The following is a 20,144-nucleotide window of genomic DNA, read 5'->3' as shown; positions in this document are numbered from 1 at the left end:
GTAGGGAAACTTGGTTAGAGAATTTGTAACTCAAAATCTTGTGGAAATGAAAGATGTAAACTAAAAAATAAAAAGGAGAAAAAAAGAAAATAAAAAATGTACATATTTTTATACATTTCTAGTAGTTCATGATGTAGCAAAAGGTGCAGTCCTGAATCCACCAGGCCTTATCATTACAATAGCATTTTGAAACAGAAGTAGAAAACTTTTCAGCAAAGGGGCAAACATTAGGGACTTTGTATATGAAGTCTCTCAAAGGAGGCTATGTTTTTATGGTCATGCCAATCCAGGCATAAGGCACACTTGGGATAGGGTAGGCATTACATTAAGTATTACATTCCTAGGGGTTATGTAGGAGTTTTATTTGGACCATATATATGATGAAAACACAAGACAGAAGCAACTCCAAAAAATGGTGAAAATAGTGATCATGAATGTAGCTGCTGAATTTTTAAACATTCTGACAAAAATATGCTTACTGAGTCACAAATGTCTGCAAGAGTCTCCTGGACAGGAAGAGTATAAGTATATAGTTTTTCCATTATACAGATGAGGAAACTGAGACTTGGAGAGGTAAAGGGAACCGACAGACTCAAACCAGCTCTTTCAATTCCAAATCCAGGGGTTTATCTATTCTATTAGACTATTCTATCTATTCTGTCTCTCCTTTTGGTATACATGAAAAATATCATTTTTCCCCTATATCAGGAATCTTCTAAGGTAGGTTACTTTCTGAAACTGCTTTTCAAGAGAGGACTTCATTCTGAAGATAGTTGCCATATAATTTTCTTCAGTAATTTTAGAGATTTGAAGATTGCTACTGCTGAGATGTTTGAGTATTTCTCTGTCTTGACTTGGACTTAAAGTGAGGATAAACATTTAAACCAATATCTTTGCATAATTGTCTGAGCAAGGATGGCACAGTTACTCTTTCATTTCCCAATTACACAAGATAGAAGTAATTGACACAAAAGGAAATATTTCCCATATTTGTGGCTGTTTAGTTCCTCAGTCATTCTGCATTCCTTCTGCAGAAGTTCATCCTAAGTAATGCTACACCATTTTCCAGAACATCAGATAAAAATTCAGTTGTTGGTACAAAAAAGATTCTCTCCCTCTCCTACTAATGTGAAATCTCTGTAAATCTATATGGAATTATTAAATAATATCTTTTACCCTACTGATTTATCTGTACTGCACATCAGAGATCCTTAAAAAAAAATCTTTTCAACAACTAGAATAATTTCCTGACCAATGTACATAAGCATTTAGGAAACAAGAAATGAAGATACCTCTAATTTCTGACTAGAACTCCTTCTTATTCACACATTGACTGCCTTCCTCTGCCATCTCCTTCTTGTAAAGGTGTACAAGAAAACCCAGGGACTTCTCCACCCTTTGTAACTTCTACATTCTGGTTGATTAACCAACACATATTCATTGAGTACTTGCAACTCCAGGATTGTCCTAGGCACTGTGGGGGTTACAAAATCAGAATAAGATCACATATTTTCTCTTAAAAGATTAGTTAGGGAGACTAAAAATAAAAAAAACCATCATTCAACTCAATACAGGTTTCAAGGCTCCACTATTTGCAAAATCCTATCCTCCTCTTGGGTAATACAATAGGGTACTTGCTTCATGAAATTTGCAATGCATATGAAAAATGAGATGCATAAACACACCATGTAAATAAAATGAAACAGAACACAGGGGTTTGAAAGTTGCAAAGAGTACTCTTTCAAGACCAAGTATGAAAAGATCATTTCTGATGGGGGGGGGAAAGTGGGGGAGATCAGGCATCATGGAAGAAGATAATGCTTGATTTGGGTTTTGAAGGATAGCTAGCATTTCGATAGGAGGAAATTGTGAACAAGGTTTTCTAGACATAACAATAATAATAACCAGAATTTATATAATTCTTTGAGGCTTACAAGTAATTCTATGTATAGAAACTCTTTTAATCTTCACAACAACCCTTTGAGTCTTATAGATGAGGAAATGAAGGCTATAAACAGTTAAGTTTATACTGTTAACCATGTATACAGTTAGTAAATGTTTGAGGCAGGATTTGAATTCAAGTCTTCTTTCCTCCAAGCCCAGTACTCTATCCACTCCACTTAGGGAATGGTAAGAAAGTATGAGATTTTTGGCAGCCTTGGGAAGGGGATTTGAGTACCAGTTTAGCTTGGATTTGTATGTGTGTGTGTGTGTGTGTGTGTGTGTGTGTGTGTGTGTGTGTGTGTGTGTGTGTGTGTGTGTATACACATGTGTGTATTGTTTAAAATAAATCAAGAAGGTAGGGTGGTACCAGATTGTGGAGAGAGTGGAACACTAAGGAATCTAAGTTTTATTTAGCAGGCCTCAGGGATCCACTGAAGGGTTTTGAGTGGAGGAGTGATCTGTCTAGAAGGAAAAACTGTTTCCTTAAGAGCAACAATCCAAAATAGTTATTTAACCAAGTGCCAAATTATGTTGCATAGCCTGCAAGTGTTAGTGTAACAAGCCTTCAAGTAAGAACGGGGCTAGACATAACTATTCTACATTCAGGTTTTCCTTACTGACTTATTCTCCATTTCTTTGGTAAAAGATTCAAATTGGTTATAAGCCTGGAAACGTGAGGGAAAAGTTTCAGGGAGGGAGAAGGAACAAAATGATAAAAGTTTTGCAAATGGGGATACCCTTCAACTTACAGGATGGGTCCCTGAGATAAAGCTACCCCAGGTTCCAGGTAACCTATGCATCTGTGTTCACTCCAAAATCAGCTTATGAAACCCCAATGATGTGTTTAACAGTCAAGGGACATGATTAATTCAAAGCACAGGCATTTAACAAAAGAATATTGTAAGAAAAGTAGCCCTCTCCTCCCTTCCACCCTATACATTTCATCCATATACTTAGAACACACTATCAGTGGGAAGAATGGACACACATAAGAGACATGCATGGAGAGACACATATATGGGGAGTATGTGTGGAAGGAAGTACATATGGTTGGGTGACTTATACCTCTGTTGCTGCAGGTCTGCTAATGTCTTTCGTTGATGTCATTGTGCAACTCCACTAGATTCACAGTCTGCCAAATGCTGTCAGGCATGACCCTATTAGATATCTGGCTATGGAGCTTCTCTCTGCTGCCAATTTCTAGTTTCAGCTGATGTACTTAGTTTTAGTGCTCTTTTTTCCTCATGAGAAGAGTAGATTCTGTCACATTCCTTCAGTTAATAACCCCCAAACTTTTTTTCAGCTCTTTTAGGGAAGCAACAGCCTTTACCTCATCCATAACATAAGCAAAAGGGGGGGGGTGTGGTGGAAAGAAACCATCCTGATCTTTTTCCTTTAAGGAGTAAATGTGTTCCTCTCTACCATCCTTATTATATGGTAGAAGAAATATCTACTAGAATTCTCAACAATGTGGTCTGGAATAATTCTTTTCCTCAAAAAGCATTGAAATTGTCTTTCAGAGTTGATTGACCCAGGGTCCTAATAATATAGGTACAAAAGAAAAAAAAAACCCAAACCCAAATATGAGTTCCAAGGCATCTCTGAGAGTTGGCCAGCAGCCTGTCATGGGTAACACAAAGGCAGAGAAATCAATTGAATCAATGCTGTAGCCTGGATTGAACACCCTTTCTGAACTTTGGATTTCCTGTTACTGTTAAGTAAACTTCTTTTTAGCTTCCATTAGATGGAATTTTATTCCAACCTCAAACCTGAGGTACCAGCCCAATCTGATCTATTCAAGCAGACTATAGGCTAGAAGACCTTCATCTACAACAGTTTTTTTTTTCCAATTACCAAGATTAATCAAACACTGAAGAGAATCTTTCCAGCTAGCTTTTATTCTCAAGTTTAATCTTTTCTTTGGACCAAATTCCTGGTCCATGGGCTTAGGTTTCTCTGTTAGAGAGTTCATGGCTCCCAATTTTAATAATACTCAGCTGCATTCTTAATCATCTGGAGACTTCCAGAATGTTCTTGGGTCTAGGATCCCCCATTTACTTGACTCCCAAACCACTTCTCTCTCATGTAGATGAGTTGTTGCGGTGCCCCTCACCTCAAAAGAGGCACAGAGACAAAACTAGGCAAAGTCATTGTCTCTCCCCTTTCATGTATATAGGGTGGTCCAAAAGTTTGTGCAGGGTTAAGCCGTTGAATTTTTTTTTTAAGCAATTGGGGTTAAGTAACTTGCTCAAGGTTATATGGCCAGTTATTTCTGGGTGTGGTGCTAAGTATCAGAGCCTGGACTCCATGATCATCCCGACTCTGGGGCTGGTGCTCTTACTCTCTGCGGCCACCTGGCCACCCCTAAGCCAATTGAATCTTAACACTACATGAACTTAAAGGATTATATGCACACATATATACAACATATATAATCAGTTTGGGCACATATATTTGTATGCATATATGGATCTATGTATGCATACATTCATGTATCACCTGAAAAGTCTGAAAAAAATGAAGTTTTGGTCTCACCCTCACAAAAGAAATGAGTCATTTAGGATCATAGGATTAAAGACATACATTTAGAGCTGCAAGAAATCCCCGAGGCCATCAAGGCCAAACCCTTTGGTTTGCATAGTAAGCAACTGAGAACTATGAGAATTAAATGACTTATCTAATATAGGTTTAGTAAGGGGTAGAATTCGAACCCAGGTCCTTTGACTCCAGAAGTAAAGCACTTTTTCAAGAAAGAAATGCACTTGAGAAGGAGATACAGGGTTATGGGTATACAGGAGTCTGATTTTTATACAATTTAGGTGGCATACATAGGATTTCTTAGCAAACAAGATGAATTTATGTATCTGATGATGATAACACAGCTTAGTGCCTTCCAGGCCGTTAAAAATACATAAAGAAAAAGAAAAAAATAAATAAACTTATTCCAGGGCTTGGTTTTGTCTAATTTATTTGTATATCTCCCTTAGTATCTAGCACACAGGCATCCAATAACTGTTCTGTGAACTATATTGAATTAGTCAACTGTGGTTTACACACGTGTGCTCCATTTAACTTTTCGCCCTCTACGGTTTGGGGATCGCCAAATAGTGACGGCTTGGTTTTAAAAAGAATGACAAGTACTGGCTTCCTCCTGTTCCACATTCCATTTAGAATTAGAGACCTCATCTCCTTTTGCTGGGGAGCAGCTGTGAGACCGCTGCCTCTTTTGTCAGTCCCCTTCCATCTCTCTGCTCCCGCTCCCAAGCCCAGCACCACACACAGCCAGGAAGCCACGCAACATCCTAGCTCTGGAATGTCAGCCCCCCCCCCTCCCCGCTCCATCCCCCATCCAATAAAATGATAACCCAAAGATAACTTGACCACAGCACCCCTACCACGGGGATGAGGGAGATCAGTTTTCTTCTTTCCAATTCCACACTCCCCCACCCCCACCCCGGCCTGTCCCACAACAAGAGCAACAGAACCCAGTCCTTCCTGCTTAAGTTTTGCAGAAGCGCGTGGCCCAGAGCTCCCCAGCCCCCTCCTGCAAACCAGGAGGTGAGTTAAGTGTCTAAAAGAGCTGGTGGCAGTTGCAGCTGTGCCTGGAGGTGTGGGAAACGACGATGAGAGACCTCCTTCTCACTTCATCACAACCATCCCCCCAACACAGACACAGACGCACACGTTGCTTGCGAGCGCGCACACGCACACACTCACACACACACACACACCATACATACACACACACAGAGCACTCACCCCCTTTCCTCCCATCTCCCTCCCTTACACGTCACGCAGGCACTTCCCCCTCACGGCGCGTGCGCCGGGCTCAGCTCAACTCGGGCTCGGGAGGAGGAGGAGGAGGCAGGAGCTGGTGCTGCTCGGCGCTCTGCGGGAGAAGCAGCAGCCGCCGCCGCCACTGCCGCCCGGGGCATCCTCCTCCTCTTCCTCTTCCTCCTCTTCCGCCTCCTCCGTGTCTCCTTCCCGCTTCCCTGCCTGGCACACGCTCTGCTCCCTTCCCCTCCTAGCCCCATCGGGAACCGCCTTTGGGTCTTCTCCCCTCTGTGTCTTCCTCCCCCCTCCCACTGCCCGGCGGGAACCGGGGGACCCCCGGGGGCGGCGGCCGCTGCTGCCGCCGGAGGGGGGACGGGCTGCGATGAGGCTGGTCCAGAGATGCAGGTCTCCTTCTTCCACCCTCTCCTCCTCCTCCTCCCCTGGGGCGGTGGCGGTGGCGGGGGGCGGTGAGAAACAAGGGCTGGCCCCTCCTGGGAAGAACCCCTTCGTGCACGACCTGCGCTTCACCCCGTTGCAGAAAGTCCAGGTAGGTACCCAGCCGTGGCCACCCTCCCCTCTCTTCCTCTCCCTTTACATCTTCGTCTGGTAAGGGTTTCCCTCAGCCCCATCACTGCTCTCCCTTCGGCGGCATCTCCCTCCCTCCCATGCCTTTTCTCCCGCCCTCTCTCCCTCCTTTCATCCCTGCTCCATTGAGGAGGTGCTGTTGGCTTCTCTCCCTTCTCCATGGCAGCGGAAGCTCTTCCCCCCACCCCCTTACTCTTCTCTTCGCTGAGGGGGTAGTGATTGGAAGGTGTTAACTCTGTGGCTTCTAGAAAGGATCCCTTCGTTTCCCCTTCCTCGAACTCCCCCCTTTCCTGTCATCTTTGCCACCAGGGTATATATCCCCTCTTCTGGCCGTAGAAGGAAAGTATACATAGAAGAAACCTGCATACCTCCGGGCCCCCCTTTTCTTAAGGATGTCTTTAGACCTCACTTCAAAATATGTCCCCATGTGGCTGACTTTTTTGCTTCCTCCCACCGTAGGTGAACGCCCTCTGTACTTAGTGACTAGTGTCTTCACTGTTTTCCAGACCCTTGCTTCCAAGCCTAGGTTGGATCTATGTCTTCATGTGTTTTCAAATGTAATTGTCTGTGTCATTAGTAGAAAGGAAAAAGAAATAACTTGTTATTAAGGTTTTTACTACAAGAGTAATGAGGGTGCTGTGGAACAGGTTTCTTAGTAGAGCCCTTTTCGTGTAAGGACAAATGCTTGGAGTGTTTTAGGTATATTGGGTTCGGAAAACAGAATTTTTAGATAGTTTGAGTATTGATTGAAGACATTAAAAAAAGGCAATCAGACTACAATCCTTTACTGTAATGTGAAGTATATTTGGTATTTCCTGAAAATAAGCACATGTAATTTGAATTTTTCACCCTCTACTTAGAAAATGATGTTTTAGTGTCTTCATTTTCTGATAATGGATAACCTAATAGTTTTGACTGAAGTCAGAATCATTTTTACATCGTTTAGATTTTCAATAAGTGAAGTTTTGAAAAATTTCTAGTGTATTTTTTGTGTAATGATTCATTTCACTCTTTAATGAGGAAGATAAATATGTGTACCTTTAAGAAGTAATGCAAAGTTACCTTTTTAAAATAATTTTTATTTATATCTTCTACTTTTTACATCAATGAAATTTCTCCCAGGATCCCCTCTCCCAAAATGTTAACTATTTAATATTTTATTTCAATTAGCAGATTCAAACCTTTGTTAGCATTCATTGTTACCATTCAGATAATGGTTATCATTCATGTTTCTTTCCTTTTTTAAAAAAATTTTAAGGGATAGAATATATTGAATTTTCAAATTTGGCATTCTGGTAGTATCAGATTACAAGCTTTGTATTTGAATTTCTTTGAGGTGGCTCAGAAAAAGGCCTTCCTTTTGAGTGGACAAAACATATAGTTTTAAAGATGAAAGAACTTTAGAAGGCACCAACAGAACTCAGCTTTGTGGGAAAGACATTTCCAACTCTTAAGAACTTGATATGGAGAAAGAAGACAACTACAAATGATTGGCTTTTTCCAAGGCTGTTTTGAGTTCATGATTTTTGTTAGATTATTATAAAGGGCTTTTAAAAAATGTAATATAATATTTTAGATAACAAAGTTCAGAAATTCAGTAAAGTTTTGTAATTGAGATTTTACAAGGACATGTGGATTTTTTTAAAAGTTGATTAAGTTTGCATTAAAGTGGAAATTAATGCAGCACCTTTCTTCTGTGAAGATCACCCTGCTTCATGAAGTTCCTTGGGGAGTGAGGTTAAGGAGAAGAGAACCGAAATCAGAATAGTATTTCTGCTCTTCCCTCCCTCCACCACACATACACGAGTTCTCTCCAATGTGTGCATTGGTTGGGGAAAATGTAGGAAAATTAATACATTTTCACTGTCCTAAAAAAGGAGAGAGCAGAAGCAAAATCAGTAAAAGATTCAGATTGCTGCTTCCTCCTACTGTAAACATTGGAAGAACCATTGTAATTTCCAATGATAGATTGTGTAACTGAAATCCAGAGAAGTTGGTTATTCAATTGGAAAGTTGGGAGATAGTCCAGGTTTTGTGATAGTAGATGCTTTTTCCTAACAGATATATTACTCGGTATCGGTCTGCTCTGGACTTCCTTGCTACGGTACTAATAATTCAATTAGACAAGTATTAAGAGGGAGGAATGACAGTCTTTGCCCTCAAAAAGTTTACAGTCTGATTGTGGGTAGGATAAGATATGTACATAAATAACCATGATATAAATTAGAATAAGATTAAGTATAGAAGTGGAATCAGTGATGAGAAATTCCAGGAGAAAAGGGCTCACTTCTAGCTGGAGCCATTAGATAAAGTCAAACCAATGTAATATCATTACAGCAAAGTAATTATTTCTTAAATGTTAGCTAAAGCTTCAGATAATTCATGTCACAGTACAGTGTTTCCATGCTTTATATCTTCTTGATCACCGTAGCAGAAAAATACTTTCCATTTCCTAGAGCAGTTTACTGCATTGGGAGGAATATTGACCTCTAAGTCAGAAGAGTTGGGTTCCAATACTAAATCTCCTATGTTGCAGCATTTTAGCCCTCTGCAAAGTGACTCCCCCTTCAGGTATTCTCATCAGCAAAATACCCTACAAGATTGTTTTGAGGAAATTGGTTTGTAAATGTGTAAAATCTTATGTAACTGGGAACTGCAGCTAAACATTTGTGAAGCAGAATGATAGTAAACAGTGAAGGAGTTTGATTTTAAAGCTAGGAAGACCTGGGTTGAAGTCCCACCTCCAACATATTTAGCTGTGTCTCCTTGGGTGAGTCATTTAACTTTTCAGGTGTTCTAGGAAGCTGTCAAAAACTAAGTGACTGAGAAGGTAGATGCTGACCTGATGTTTCCTTACCTGAGAGTTACTAGTGCCAATGAAATCACAGGTTCACTCCCTAGTGACCTTGTCCTATAAAGTTCATACATGTGATATGAAATAAGAGTTTTCTTTACTATTCTTTCAGAACTTATTATCCTTTTACAAAATTATATTGCTATTTTTTGGTTTTACATCACCTTTATTATTTGAATATTACCCCAACCCTACTCAGTGAGATAAACCTTGAAATTGTGAAAAAAGAAACTTTTGGGGGAACAGTTCAGCAAAACTAACTGACATTAGCTGGGTCCATCACTACATGCATTGAGGAACTTTCAACCACCCAAATGCTTTCTCTCTCTGTGGGTACTCTAGTAAATAGGACCATTGATTTAGCTGTGGATGTTAGTGTGCAGGGGCTATTTCCTTCCTCAGACTTGCCCATCTGTTCTTTAAATACAGATTTAGCAAGGAGTTGGAGCTTTTCTTTGGACTAGAAACAGAACACCAAAGATAGTTCAAAAGAGCTATCAAAACCATTTGTAATATTTGAAATAAATTATTGAAAAGGTCTTTTTGACTTAAAGCATAGGTCTTTTTTTCCTTACCAAAGAAAGAATATGGATGTAGGAATGAAACTGAATTCTGGTGATTTCAATTAAAATTTCACAATAAAATGTTAGTCTCTGAATTTTATATAGTTGGTGTATTTGTGTGATTTTGTAGCGTGCCAGTGTTATCAGTGGTTTGGCATTAAAAAAACTCTATTTAAATTGACTATATCATATTTTTCTCCACATTTTCTATTGAGGAATCTTCATTCTCTTGTTCCTTGCTTCTCAGAAGACATTTAACATTAAAAGATTTAAGTATATTTTCCCAGAAGTAAAAATATTCTACCTATAGTTCTTTGAGAGCTGAGTACCTAAAAAGATAACATTCATCTCTTGCTGGAGATAAAATATTTTACCTCTAGGAGAGTTTGCTGACATCACCAGTTTCTTGGCTCCCCTCCTCCCACAGATATAGTTTACTCTAATCCATAGAGAGGATTATTGATGATGATATCGGATAAAGACAACTGTTCTGCCCTACAAACTAAAGGAGATACTGCACTTGTAGTCATATCTCACATAGCGCAATATTATAAATGCAGTGGGGTTGGAATAGGTTGCATAACTACTCTCTAGGGTTTGGAGTATAGTAATTGATTTTTCTGTAGAGAACAATTAATTCAGCATCTTTGGTCTTTTAGTTACCTTTTTTAGGGTTTCTGTTTAGTTAGGTATTATCATATAATTGTACCTCATATTAGGGTGGGATTTTTTTTTAAGTATGCATCAGCTCTCAATCATATAACTTGAATTTAAGCCTGGTACATACTTTTATAGAGATGTATGTATTCTTATGTTTTAAATGATATTTGAGGCAAAATTACTATAGGTACACTTCACTTTATGTAATAAATGTGTAACTGAAAGAGTATATTTAAGTGAAATTGTTATAATGTGAATTATTCTGAAATCACAATCACAAAGGGAGTTGCATGTACTTAAAGCAAACCTGTCCTTACAAAAAGTCATTCTCTTATTTATTAGTTTTATAAATTCAGGCTCCTTGTATGTTTTAAAAACTTGAATTAGATTGAATTTAAGATGACAGTATTTAAATATATTCAAAGTAACTTATATAAATAAAAATTAGATACAGTTTTCAAATAGAAATTTCTATAGGTTTTCGAATTCTTAATTGTAGAGGAATGATTAGGCATTAGTTATCTTTGTCTTTATTTACCTACGAAAATACTCTTTCATTCCATGGGAGAGGGTGTGTGTGCCCATACACATACATGACTTCCTTATGAAGGTATGCTTATTTAATTTCATCCTGCCTGGACTAAAGGTGTTGTTGTTCAGGTATTTTTCAGTCAGGCCCAACTCTTCATGACCCCATTTGAGGTTTTCTTGGCAAAGATACTGAAGTGGTTTGCTGTTTCCTTCTCCAGCTCATTTTATAGATGAGGAAACTGAGGCAAACAGGGTTAAATGACTTGCCCAGGGTCATACAGCTAGTAAGTGTCTGAGGCTGGATTTGAACTCAGGAAGATGAATCTTCCTGACTCCAGGCCTTGCCCTCTATCCACTGTACCACTCAACTCCCTTAAAGGTAATTAATACCACCTTAGTCCCTTTGTGGTATGCACAGAATGAACTACATCTTGTTCAGCACACATGCATGTAAATAAAGAAACTTTTTGGAAAGGTAAAGAAGGTGATAGAGGAAATAAAATGAATTTCCTTCAGTTTGTAGATCATTGCTCTCCAGCAAAAGGAATGCTCCATCTCCCCCCCCCACCAAAGAATCATGACAAATTTAAAATTTTTCCTAATTAGAATAAAAAAAGATAGAAAAGAGCAAAAAATTAAAAGGAAGATAGATAAAAGGAGGGGGCAGATCATAGAATAAAGCAGAGTGAATTAGGTAACGGTTAGCTAGTTTACCTCCTTCTTTAGAGTGCTATCTTTTTTTTTCAATTAAAGGAAGGAGATTCTGTAATCTTTACTCACTAGTTCTAGTCCCCCCCCCCCCTTTAGCCAACCTCATGAGAAGGAAGTTAATATTTCACATACTTCAGTGTTAAATGACTGAACCCAGAAATTTAAGATCTAAAGAAATATATTTCTGTTTAGGTAGGGCCATTCAGAACTGTAAGTTTACTTTTAATAGTATGTCTCAGGCTTTCAAGCTGGGACTACTTCATTTTACAGATAAGGAAATTGAGGCTCAGAGAAAGGAAGTGTCTTGGCTATGGTTGATTAACTCATATATGGTAGAACAGGGGGCTTAAATATTTTTTTTTACTTTAAACTTTACAAGTTTACTTAAAAATATATTTCATATTCATCTTTCCACTACCTCTTTCCACCTTAGGACTATTTAAGGAATAGATATTTTAAAACCCATATTCCCAAAGTGAGTAATTAAATTTTTTTTGTCTTCTAAGTTCTGATTAGTAGACTAATGATGTTAAAAATCAGTGTCTATAAAGATGGTCCCTTGATGTGCTCTTACACTTTGTCCTAAGTTAGATATAGTCACAGACATTTTTTTTTAAGCAATCGGGGTTAAGTAACTTGCTCAAGGTTACACGGCGAGGTATTTCCTGGTGGGTGCCCAGTGTTGGAGCCCAGATTTGATCCCCAGGTCATCCAGACACTGGAGCCGGTGCTCTTACTCGCTGTGCTACCTGGCCACCCCTATCACAGACATTTTTTGTTTGAAATAATAGCTATTATAAACCTCTTGTATCCTATGTTACAACTCTATTAACAATTGTCTAAATCATAAATTTGAATAGTTTTAATTTCTAATAAAATTCCATGGTACATCTCTAATTCATCAGAGAAGTTGAAGACCAGTCTGTGTACTTTAGTGGTCTCAAACTTTTCCTCTGCTTCTGACTTACTAAGCTGCTTCAACTTTGCATATAAAGTGATTTTAAAATCCTCTCTGAATTTAATTTCCAAGTAACTATAATGTTCAGATTTTTTCTGCTCTCCACTCTGAAGTGTCTCACTGTTCACTTCCTGGGCTTTAGTTCTGAGTTCTCGACTCATAAATAACTCACGAGGTGCCCAATCATTTTGTGACTAATAACCAATTCTTCCCTTCCTCTCAATCCAATCCTAATCTCAGTCTCATACCAAATCTCTTAGAATTTGTGATTTGAAACTGAAAGGAAATTTAGAGGTCATCAGATCTCATCATTTCAGTATAATGATGAAAAAATTCCAGAAAAGTTGTCTTGCTCAATTCACATAGCAAATTAGGATTATAGTTAGGATTATACAGAAGCTTTATCAAGTGTGGAGGAATAGAGATTTACAGGTCAGTCATCTTTTCACTTACTCTGCTTTCCTTAAAACAATGGAATTTCTTGTCTTTTCAAATTCTCCTGCTTGTTCAATCTGATGTAGTAATTGATGTCACTATTTTACCTGCCTCTTAAATCTTGGGAGGAGAGGACATGAACAAGTGGAAAGAGCCCATTTCAGACCTTATTTTAATCCACTATAACATGGGGAAATTAATCATATTGTACAGCTCTATTCCTCTTATTAATACTGCTTGCAGCCATCTCTTTTCTATTTTTGGAATTAAGGTCCTTGGAAAATGCTGAATTATTCCAATGTAGTCATTGGCTTAGGTAAGTCTAGGGGGTGCAATAGATGTTTTAGACTTGGAATACAAAGACCAGAGTTCAAATCCAGTCTCAGAAGAATAACAGGAGGGGTGGCTAGGTGGTGCAGTGAATAGAGTACTGTCCCTGGAGTCAGGAGGACCTGAGTTCAAATATGGCCTCAGACACTTAACACTTACTAGCCATGTGACCTTGAGCAAGTTGCTTAACCCCATTTGCCTCCAAAAAGCAAAAAAGAAGAAGAAGAAGAATGAAGGAACAATAAGAAGGTTTAGTCTGACTGTAAAATGAAAGGTGAATTGTAGTGGGGAAAGAGCAGAGGCAGGAAGACTAGTCAGGAAGCTATTTCAGTAGTCTAAGTGAGTGGCAAAGAGAAGGGAACAAGTATTTATTAAGTACCTGCTGTATACTACGTGTTGTGTTAAGTGCTTTGCAAATATGATCCTATTTGCTCATTTTGGTTGAAAGAACATTTAGATTAGTAAGGGGGTGCTGAGTTGAGTGATGTTGTTGGTGACTTGCTAATGATAGGATTTAAATGAAGAAGGAACATGAAAAGATCACACCGAGGTTTCATTGTGTGAGATTGGCCTTGCTGGAAGAAATAGTGAAGTCAGCAAGACTTCAGGGGGTAGGAGAAGTAGGCAAGGTAGGGGAGGAGAGGGGGAAAAATTGGTTATGGGCATTTTAAACTTGAGGTGCCAGGGTCAGACGAATTGTAACTTGACTATCATATCATTTTGGTCCTTGTGGAGAAAGGACTGCAGCCACTGACAGAGTTGGGGTAGGGAGGTTGGGGGGGAGGGGAAGGAGTGGGTTTAGATTTTGGAGACCAACCCTACCTGGAGAAATAGATTTGGGTGTTGTCCACATAGAGGTGGTAGTTGAAGCCCTGGTATTAAAAGGGTTTGATAAAGTGGGAGGATATAAAAGGGAAGAAATGGAGAGCTAATCTTGTTTCACTAGGCAAAGTTTGAAAGGTAACATTTCTGTTTAGACCACCTTTGTGAGATGAGTTCTCTTTTTGTATTTTGAAGTGGTTTATGGCATAGAATTGAACTACAGCTGAGTAACAGAACCTAGGCAAAGTGGCTCTCAAAATGATTAACCTGGTTTAATTATTCAGAGTGGATTAAAAGTAGAGGAGATAGAAGGCAGGTACTAAATTAGGAGAATTTGTCATCATCCAGATGATCAGTTTGGGGACTGTGTATTTGCCTGTAGCTGCTTCTACTTAGGAATTTCTGCCCAAAGACCATCTGGCTTGCCTGTTTGCAAACAATCCAAGATGAATGGCTAGATTTCTAGAGAAAATCTAAATTTAAGTCTTAGGCCAGCCAGATAAAGAATGGCCAAATTTTAAACAGTTCCTAGCATGTTCTTATAAAGAAAAAGGAATCTATTGTCAATAGTGTGTTAAGTTGCATTATTCAGATTTTTTTAGGTGATGTGAAAAAACACCTATTTCTTTTCACTCTTTTAGAGGAAGGAAGAAGGATATCAGTTAGCTAACATCATGTCATAATATGTTGTATAGGAGGTTTCCTGATTAGCTAAGAGTGAGCTGCAAATGTGAGAACTGGTGGAATAGATAGATAGATCCATAATGTGCTGGTGTGTCTTGAGAGGCAAGACACCATTCTCTTCAGTGGCTAAGAAGGAAAATGGATACTAGAACATCTGGTTTTTAATCTGTAAAGGATCTCAGGCCAGGGAGGCCTAGGAAACAGGCATTGGATTTGGCCTTGATTTGAATCAGAAGACTTGGTTTCATACCTTCACTGTAAAATACTTACTACAAATTTAGTTAGGCAAATCACTTAACTTGGAGTCAGAGGATCTGGGTTCAAATTCTGTCTCTAGTGATTTCCTGTGTGGCTTTGGATAAATACTTAAAACTTTCTGGGCTTCAGTGCGTCATGCTGCTAAGATTCTGTGACAAGTTTTGGTGCCTATCTTTTATAGACTGGACTTCTAAGATATGCATTTGTAACTGCCATACCCAAGCTTAGGGTATTTCTTAGTATGTATATTCTTCATTCCATTTATAAGCAAGCCCTAAGAAACTCATTGTTGTGATCATTGTCTGGCGAAAGGGGGTACAAGGAAAAGAGAGAAATTTGTTCTAAAATTTGGGCATTCACAGGCCAACACAGTAACTGGGGTAGGAGAATTTGTAATTAGATGCAGCAGATCTGTGAACTGACTTGAAGGAGTCAATACTTCAAGGAGCCAAATGAATCTGCTTGCCATTACTAGAAAATTGATTGACTTACAGGCTAGAGGTAGGTTTGGTGATTCAGGAAGTTGTTAAAAGCCAAATACTGAGAGACAGATCCTGTAGACAGATTCTAAGAGATGGTGCTATTAATAAAGAAGTATACTACCTTTCAGCGAAGCCTATGACCCTAATTTTTAAAAAATTATTGTTATTATGAACTTAATCAGCATATGGATACTTCATTTTTCATAGCCTTCCCCTAATTGTTTAATTATTAGACATTTTGGGGTTTTAAATATTGCAAGTTTCTTGCATGTTCTACCATTTGGAATAGTTTAATATTGAAAAAGATTTTTTTTTAAATTAACTCATTCATATGGTCACTCAACTGTTTTTTGTGTGTATTGAAGGAACTCTGAAGGAACAGGTCAATTTCATTTGAAATAAATTCAACGAACATTTATTAAGTGTTTACTATGTGCAAGACACAGGGATATAAAAAAAATGTAACTGTCTTACCCCTCAAAATCTACATAAGTAAGTAAATATGAAGGAAGATAAAGTATCTTCAGGACAGATTAAAAGATGATCAGAAAACGCTTAGTATCTATATCTTGTTTGGTCCTAAATTCTTCCCTTCTCCATGGATCTGACATGTTCTCCTAATTTGCTTATGGTATCACCCTTTATGTGTAAATCATGTACCCATTTTGACCTTATCTTGGTATATGGTATGAGATATTGGTTTATATCTAGTTTCTGCCATATTGTTTTTTAGTTTTCCTAGGAGTTTTTTCAAAAAATGACTTTTTGTTCCAGATGCTTGGATTATAAAATGATTAACATGGAAATGTTTTACATGATTGCATGTGTATAACCTATATCGCATTGCTTATCATCTCAGGCAGGGGGGAGGAGAGAGGGAGGGAGGGATATAATTTGGAACTCAAAGTTTAAAAAAGAATGTCAAAAAATGGTTTTAACATGTAATTGGGGAAAAATCAAATATAATAATAATAATAAAAAGAAAAGGCCTGCTGTCGGAGGAGGTACCTCCCAAGGCAGAGGTGAAGAGGGAGGGAATTCCAGGCATTTGTACAAAGCAGAGGGAGGAGGAACAATATGTATGAGGAGCAGTGAACAGGGAGTAATATGAAATGATTCTGCAAAAGAATATGAAAGCCAGATTGTGGAAGACTTTAAATTCCAGTCCAAGGAGTTTTTATTTTATCCTAAAGACAAGAGGGAGCCATTGAAAAAATTTTAGTAGGACAGTGACATGGTTAGATCTGTGTTTTAGGAAGATGATGGCTATATGAGGAATAGACTGGAGGGGAGAGTGATTGGAGATGGGGCATTCAATTAGGATGCTACTGCAATCGTTCAAGTCAGTGGTAAGGATATCTGAACTAGGATAGAAGCTGTGTGATGGTTTGGGAGTGGGGGGGATAATGGGACCTCTGAGAGAGATATTCTAGAGTTAGAATCAACAAGATTTGACAACTGAATGGTTATGAGGATTGAAGGATAGAAAGGAGAGCTAAGAATGAATCAAAGTTTGTGAACCTGAGTGCTATCAAAGGAAATGGAGAACTTTGGAGGAGGACTAGGTTTAGGAAGGAATATAAATGGAGCACTTTTGGACATGATGAGTTTAAGTTGCCTACAGGATATCCAGGAGGTGTCTATCAGACTTCTAGAGAGTTTAACTTCTGTGAGAGTTTAAGAGTGAGATTGGAGCTGAATATAGACTTTAGAATCAGCTGTAAAGAGGTGGTAATTGATATCATTGGGATTCATCAGATCACTAAGGTACAGAGTGTAGAGAAGAGAAGAGAAGTGAAGAGAACCCAGGACAGATTATTTGGGAATGCTCACACTTACTGAGTCAGAAGAAAATGATGATCCAACAAAAGTAACTGAGGAATGGTCAAATAAGAGGAGAACCAGGCAGGAGGGGTGTCATGGAAATAAAAAAGAGAAATTATCCAAAAGGAAGGAGCATTCAACAGTGCCAGGCTGTAGAGAGGTCAGGTAGATAACTGCATAAAATGATAACTGCAAAAAGGCCATTATTGGTAACCTCAGAAAAAACCATTTCAGTTGAGTGGTTGGGTCATAAGCCAGTTTGCAAAGCAGTTTAAGAAGTGGAAGGTGAGGAAATGATGGCAACAATTGTAGACAACCTTTCTGGAAGGTTGACTGTGGAAGGGAAGGAGAAATGGATGATAGCTTGAGGGAATGCCAGATCATGTACAAGAGGTTTTTTGTTTGTTTTAGAAATGGGAGAGATCTGCACTGGTATATAAGAGTCTATGGGTATGGAAATATTAAAGATAAGATAAAGAGAGAACTACTGGAAGAGGAGGCAAGATCATAGAGGACCCCTAGGACTGAGAACAAGAAGGAAAATAGAAGGATAACCTTGTCAAGAAGGGCCACATCTTCTTTTGAAACTAACAGAGAAAAGCATGAGAATGGGGGAATGGTGAGGGACTTTTATTAGTGAAAAAAGATCTTGCAACAAATGACCTCTATTTTCTCAGTATAGTAGGTGGTGATACCTTCTGATGAGGAGCAGGGAGGAGGTGGTGGCATCGAAGTTATAGAGAGAAGGAAGTTTGGAACAGGAGCTATGGAGGGAGAAACTGGTAAAAGTCCATCAGGGAGGAATGAATGAATTGCCATGTGAGAGGCTGGATAAAATTAGATAACATTAATTTGTTGTGAACCTTATAATCATGTTTGCCTGACTTTTTCAAGCAGTGTTCAATGAAAAGAGAAGATAGATCATAAGGGGAACCCAGGACAGGAGTAGCAGGTTATAGATCAAAAAGAAAAGATGTTCAGGGGTAAATTGTTGAATCTTTTTCTAGTTTCTATGAACTCTTTTGCTTATAAGCCCAATAATGATATAGCTCAGTAAAAAGACATGCACTTTGGTACAATTCCCACTTGTTTTCTGGTCTATCTCACAACTCTAGAGGCCTTTAATATATCTGTTTTCCTGTAGCCCTTTCAATATCCATTTATTTTTGTTCTGTCATCTTTGCCAATCTAGACTCTGAAATAGAACTGAAGTTGTTTTAATGTGCATTTTCTAATTTTTAGTGATTCAGAGCATTTTTTTCATATGGCTATTGACAGCCTAGATCTCTTCCTTAGAAAATGGCCTGACCACATTCTTTAACCATCTATCAATTGGAGGATGACTTTTACTTTTATAAATTTGAATCAGTTGAAAATGAGACCTTTATCAGAGTTTAATTTTTAAGAATGTAAAGTGTCCTGAGATTTAAAAAGTTTGAGAACTGCTCCTGTACTTTTTATTATATTTTATTTTTGTTTTTTGTTGTACTTGAGGAGAGTGGACTTATACCCAATGTGAGAATATGACTTTGGGCCTGTAAATAATAGAAATGGCCTTTTATTTCAAATTAGTACATTAAGAAAACACCAAATCAAAGACCATATAATAAATGAACATTGATTTTTCTGACAGTTAATTTTATTTCTTAGTATTATACTGCCATTAAGTGCTATCTATAAAGATAGTGACTGCTTATTCTTTTTATTGTTATTATTAAAGGTGATTGACTACTGCTTTTAATTAAAACTTAAATTTCTCAAGCATTGTGACAATTGTTTCCACTAAATTTTGCTGAGGTCAACAACCAAATATATGATAGGTTATAAGTACTATAAATATGTGACCATGATAATTGATAAATATCCATTTCAGAAAACTTGCATATACTTGCAATTTTTAGAAACTCTTACAGTTACTTCTTATCATTTATTCTTCTCTGGTTTATTACTTACATTACCAACACTTTAAAATTGACTTGCACTTATGTAATTTTTTTTCCATTTTAAAAGACAGATATTTTACCACCAATACATGGATAAACACTAAAATCACAGTTGTCGCAGCTAGGAACAGAATTTTTTTCTCTGACAATTTCTGAAGGTCAGAAAATTTACTACTTAATGTATCTTTAAGTATCCCTACTTTTTAAAAATAGGTCCTGGGTTTCTGTGAACAAGCATTGAGAACTACTTTAGTAATGACTGTTAGCCAAAATATTCTAATGGGCAGGAAGGAAATAATGGGAGCAGAAAGGAAATAAAGGTTTTGTGCTAAAAAATTGGTGGTAATGAAAAATTTTCAAAGGATAAAAACACCTAAATATACATGGTAAATTTTGTACTACAGAAAAGCATGTTGGAAAGGGACTTAGACAAGGAGAGCTGAGAAATGGCCCATCTCATACCTACCGTGTTTCCCCGATAATAAGACACTGTCTTATTATTTTTTTGGACAGAAAAACACCAGAGGGCTTATTTTCAGGGGAGGGCTTATTTTAATGAACATTGACAGCAATTTTAATAAAACAGGTAAATGTGAACAAAAAAATGTACCTTTATTCAATAAGCAAATCACTGGGGAAGAACAGGATGACGCACTCACTGCTGCAGCTCTGATTGGATGCAGCTCGGAGCGCAGCGTGCGTTTCACGGGGGGGGGGGGGGGGGGGGGGGGGGCGGGGAGGGGTGGGGGGGGGGGGGGGGGGGGGGGGGGGGGGGGGAGGGGGGGG

The 20,144-nt window shown here is 38.3% G+C and overlaps 1 protein-coding gene across 1 annotated transcript in view; it reads left to right on the top strand.

Annotated features, from left to right (window-relative positions):
- Positions 1–5,757: 5,757 nt before the first annotated feature.
- LPCAT1 (lysophosphatidylcholine acyltransferase 1) overlaps positions 5,758–20,144 on the top strand; it is a 156,684-nt gene continuing 142,297 nt past the window's right edge. Inside the window, exon 1 of the mRNA XM_069076480.1 lies at positions 5,758–6,265. Within this exon, the coding sequence (XP_068932581.1) occupies positions 6,101–6,265 (165 nt within the window). The 5' untranslated portion in view covers positions 5,758–6,100. The remainder of the gene's footprint in view (positions 6,266–20,144) is intronic.

The sequence above is a fragment of the Petaurus breviceps genome, unplaced genomic scaffold (genome assembly GCF_028583685.1).
Source record: "Petaurus breviceps papuanus isolate PSGF00001 unplaced genomic scaffold, PetGlider_PUasm1.0 151, whole genome shotgun sequence".
In the NCBI taxonomy this organism is placed as follows: domain Eukaryota; kingdom Metazoa; phylum Chordata; class Mammalia; order Diprotodontia; family Petauridae; genus Petaurus; species Petaurus breviceps.
Note: the sequence above shows the minus strand (reverse complement) of the source record. Positions and strands in the feature narration are given on the sequence as shown.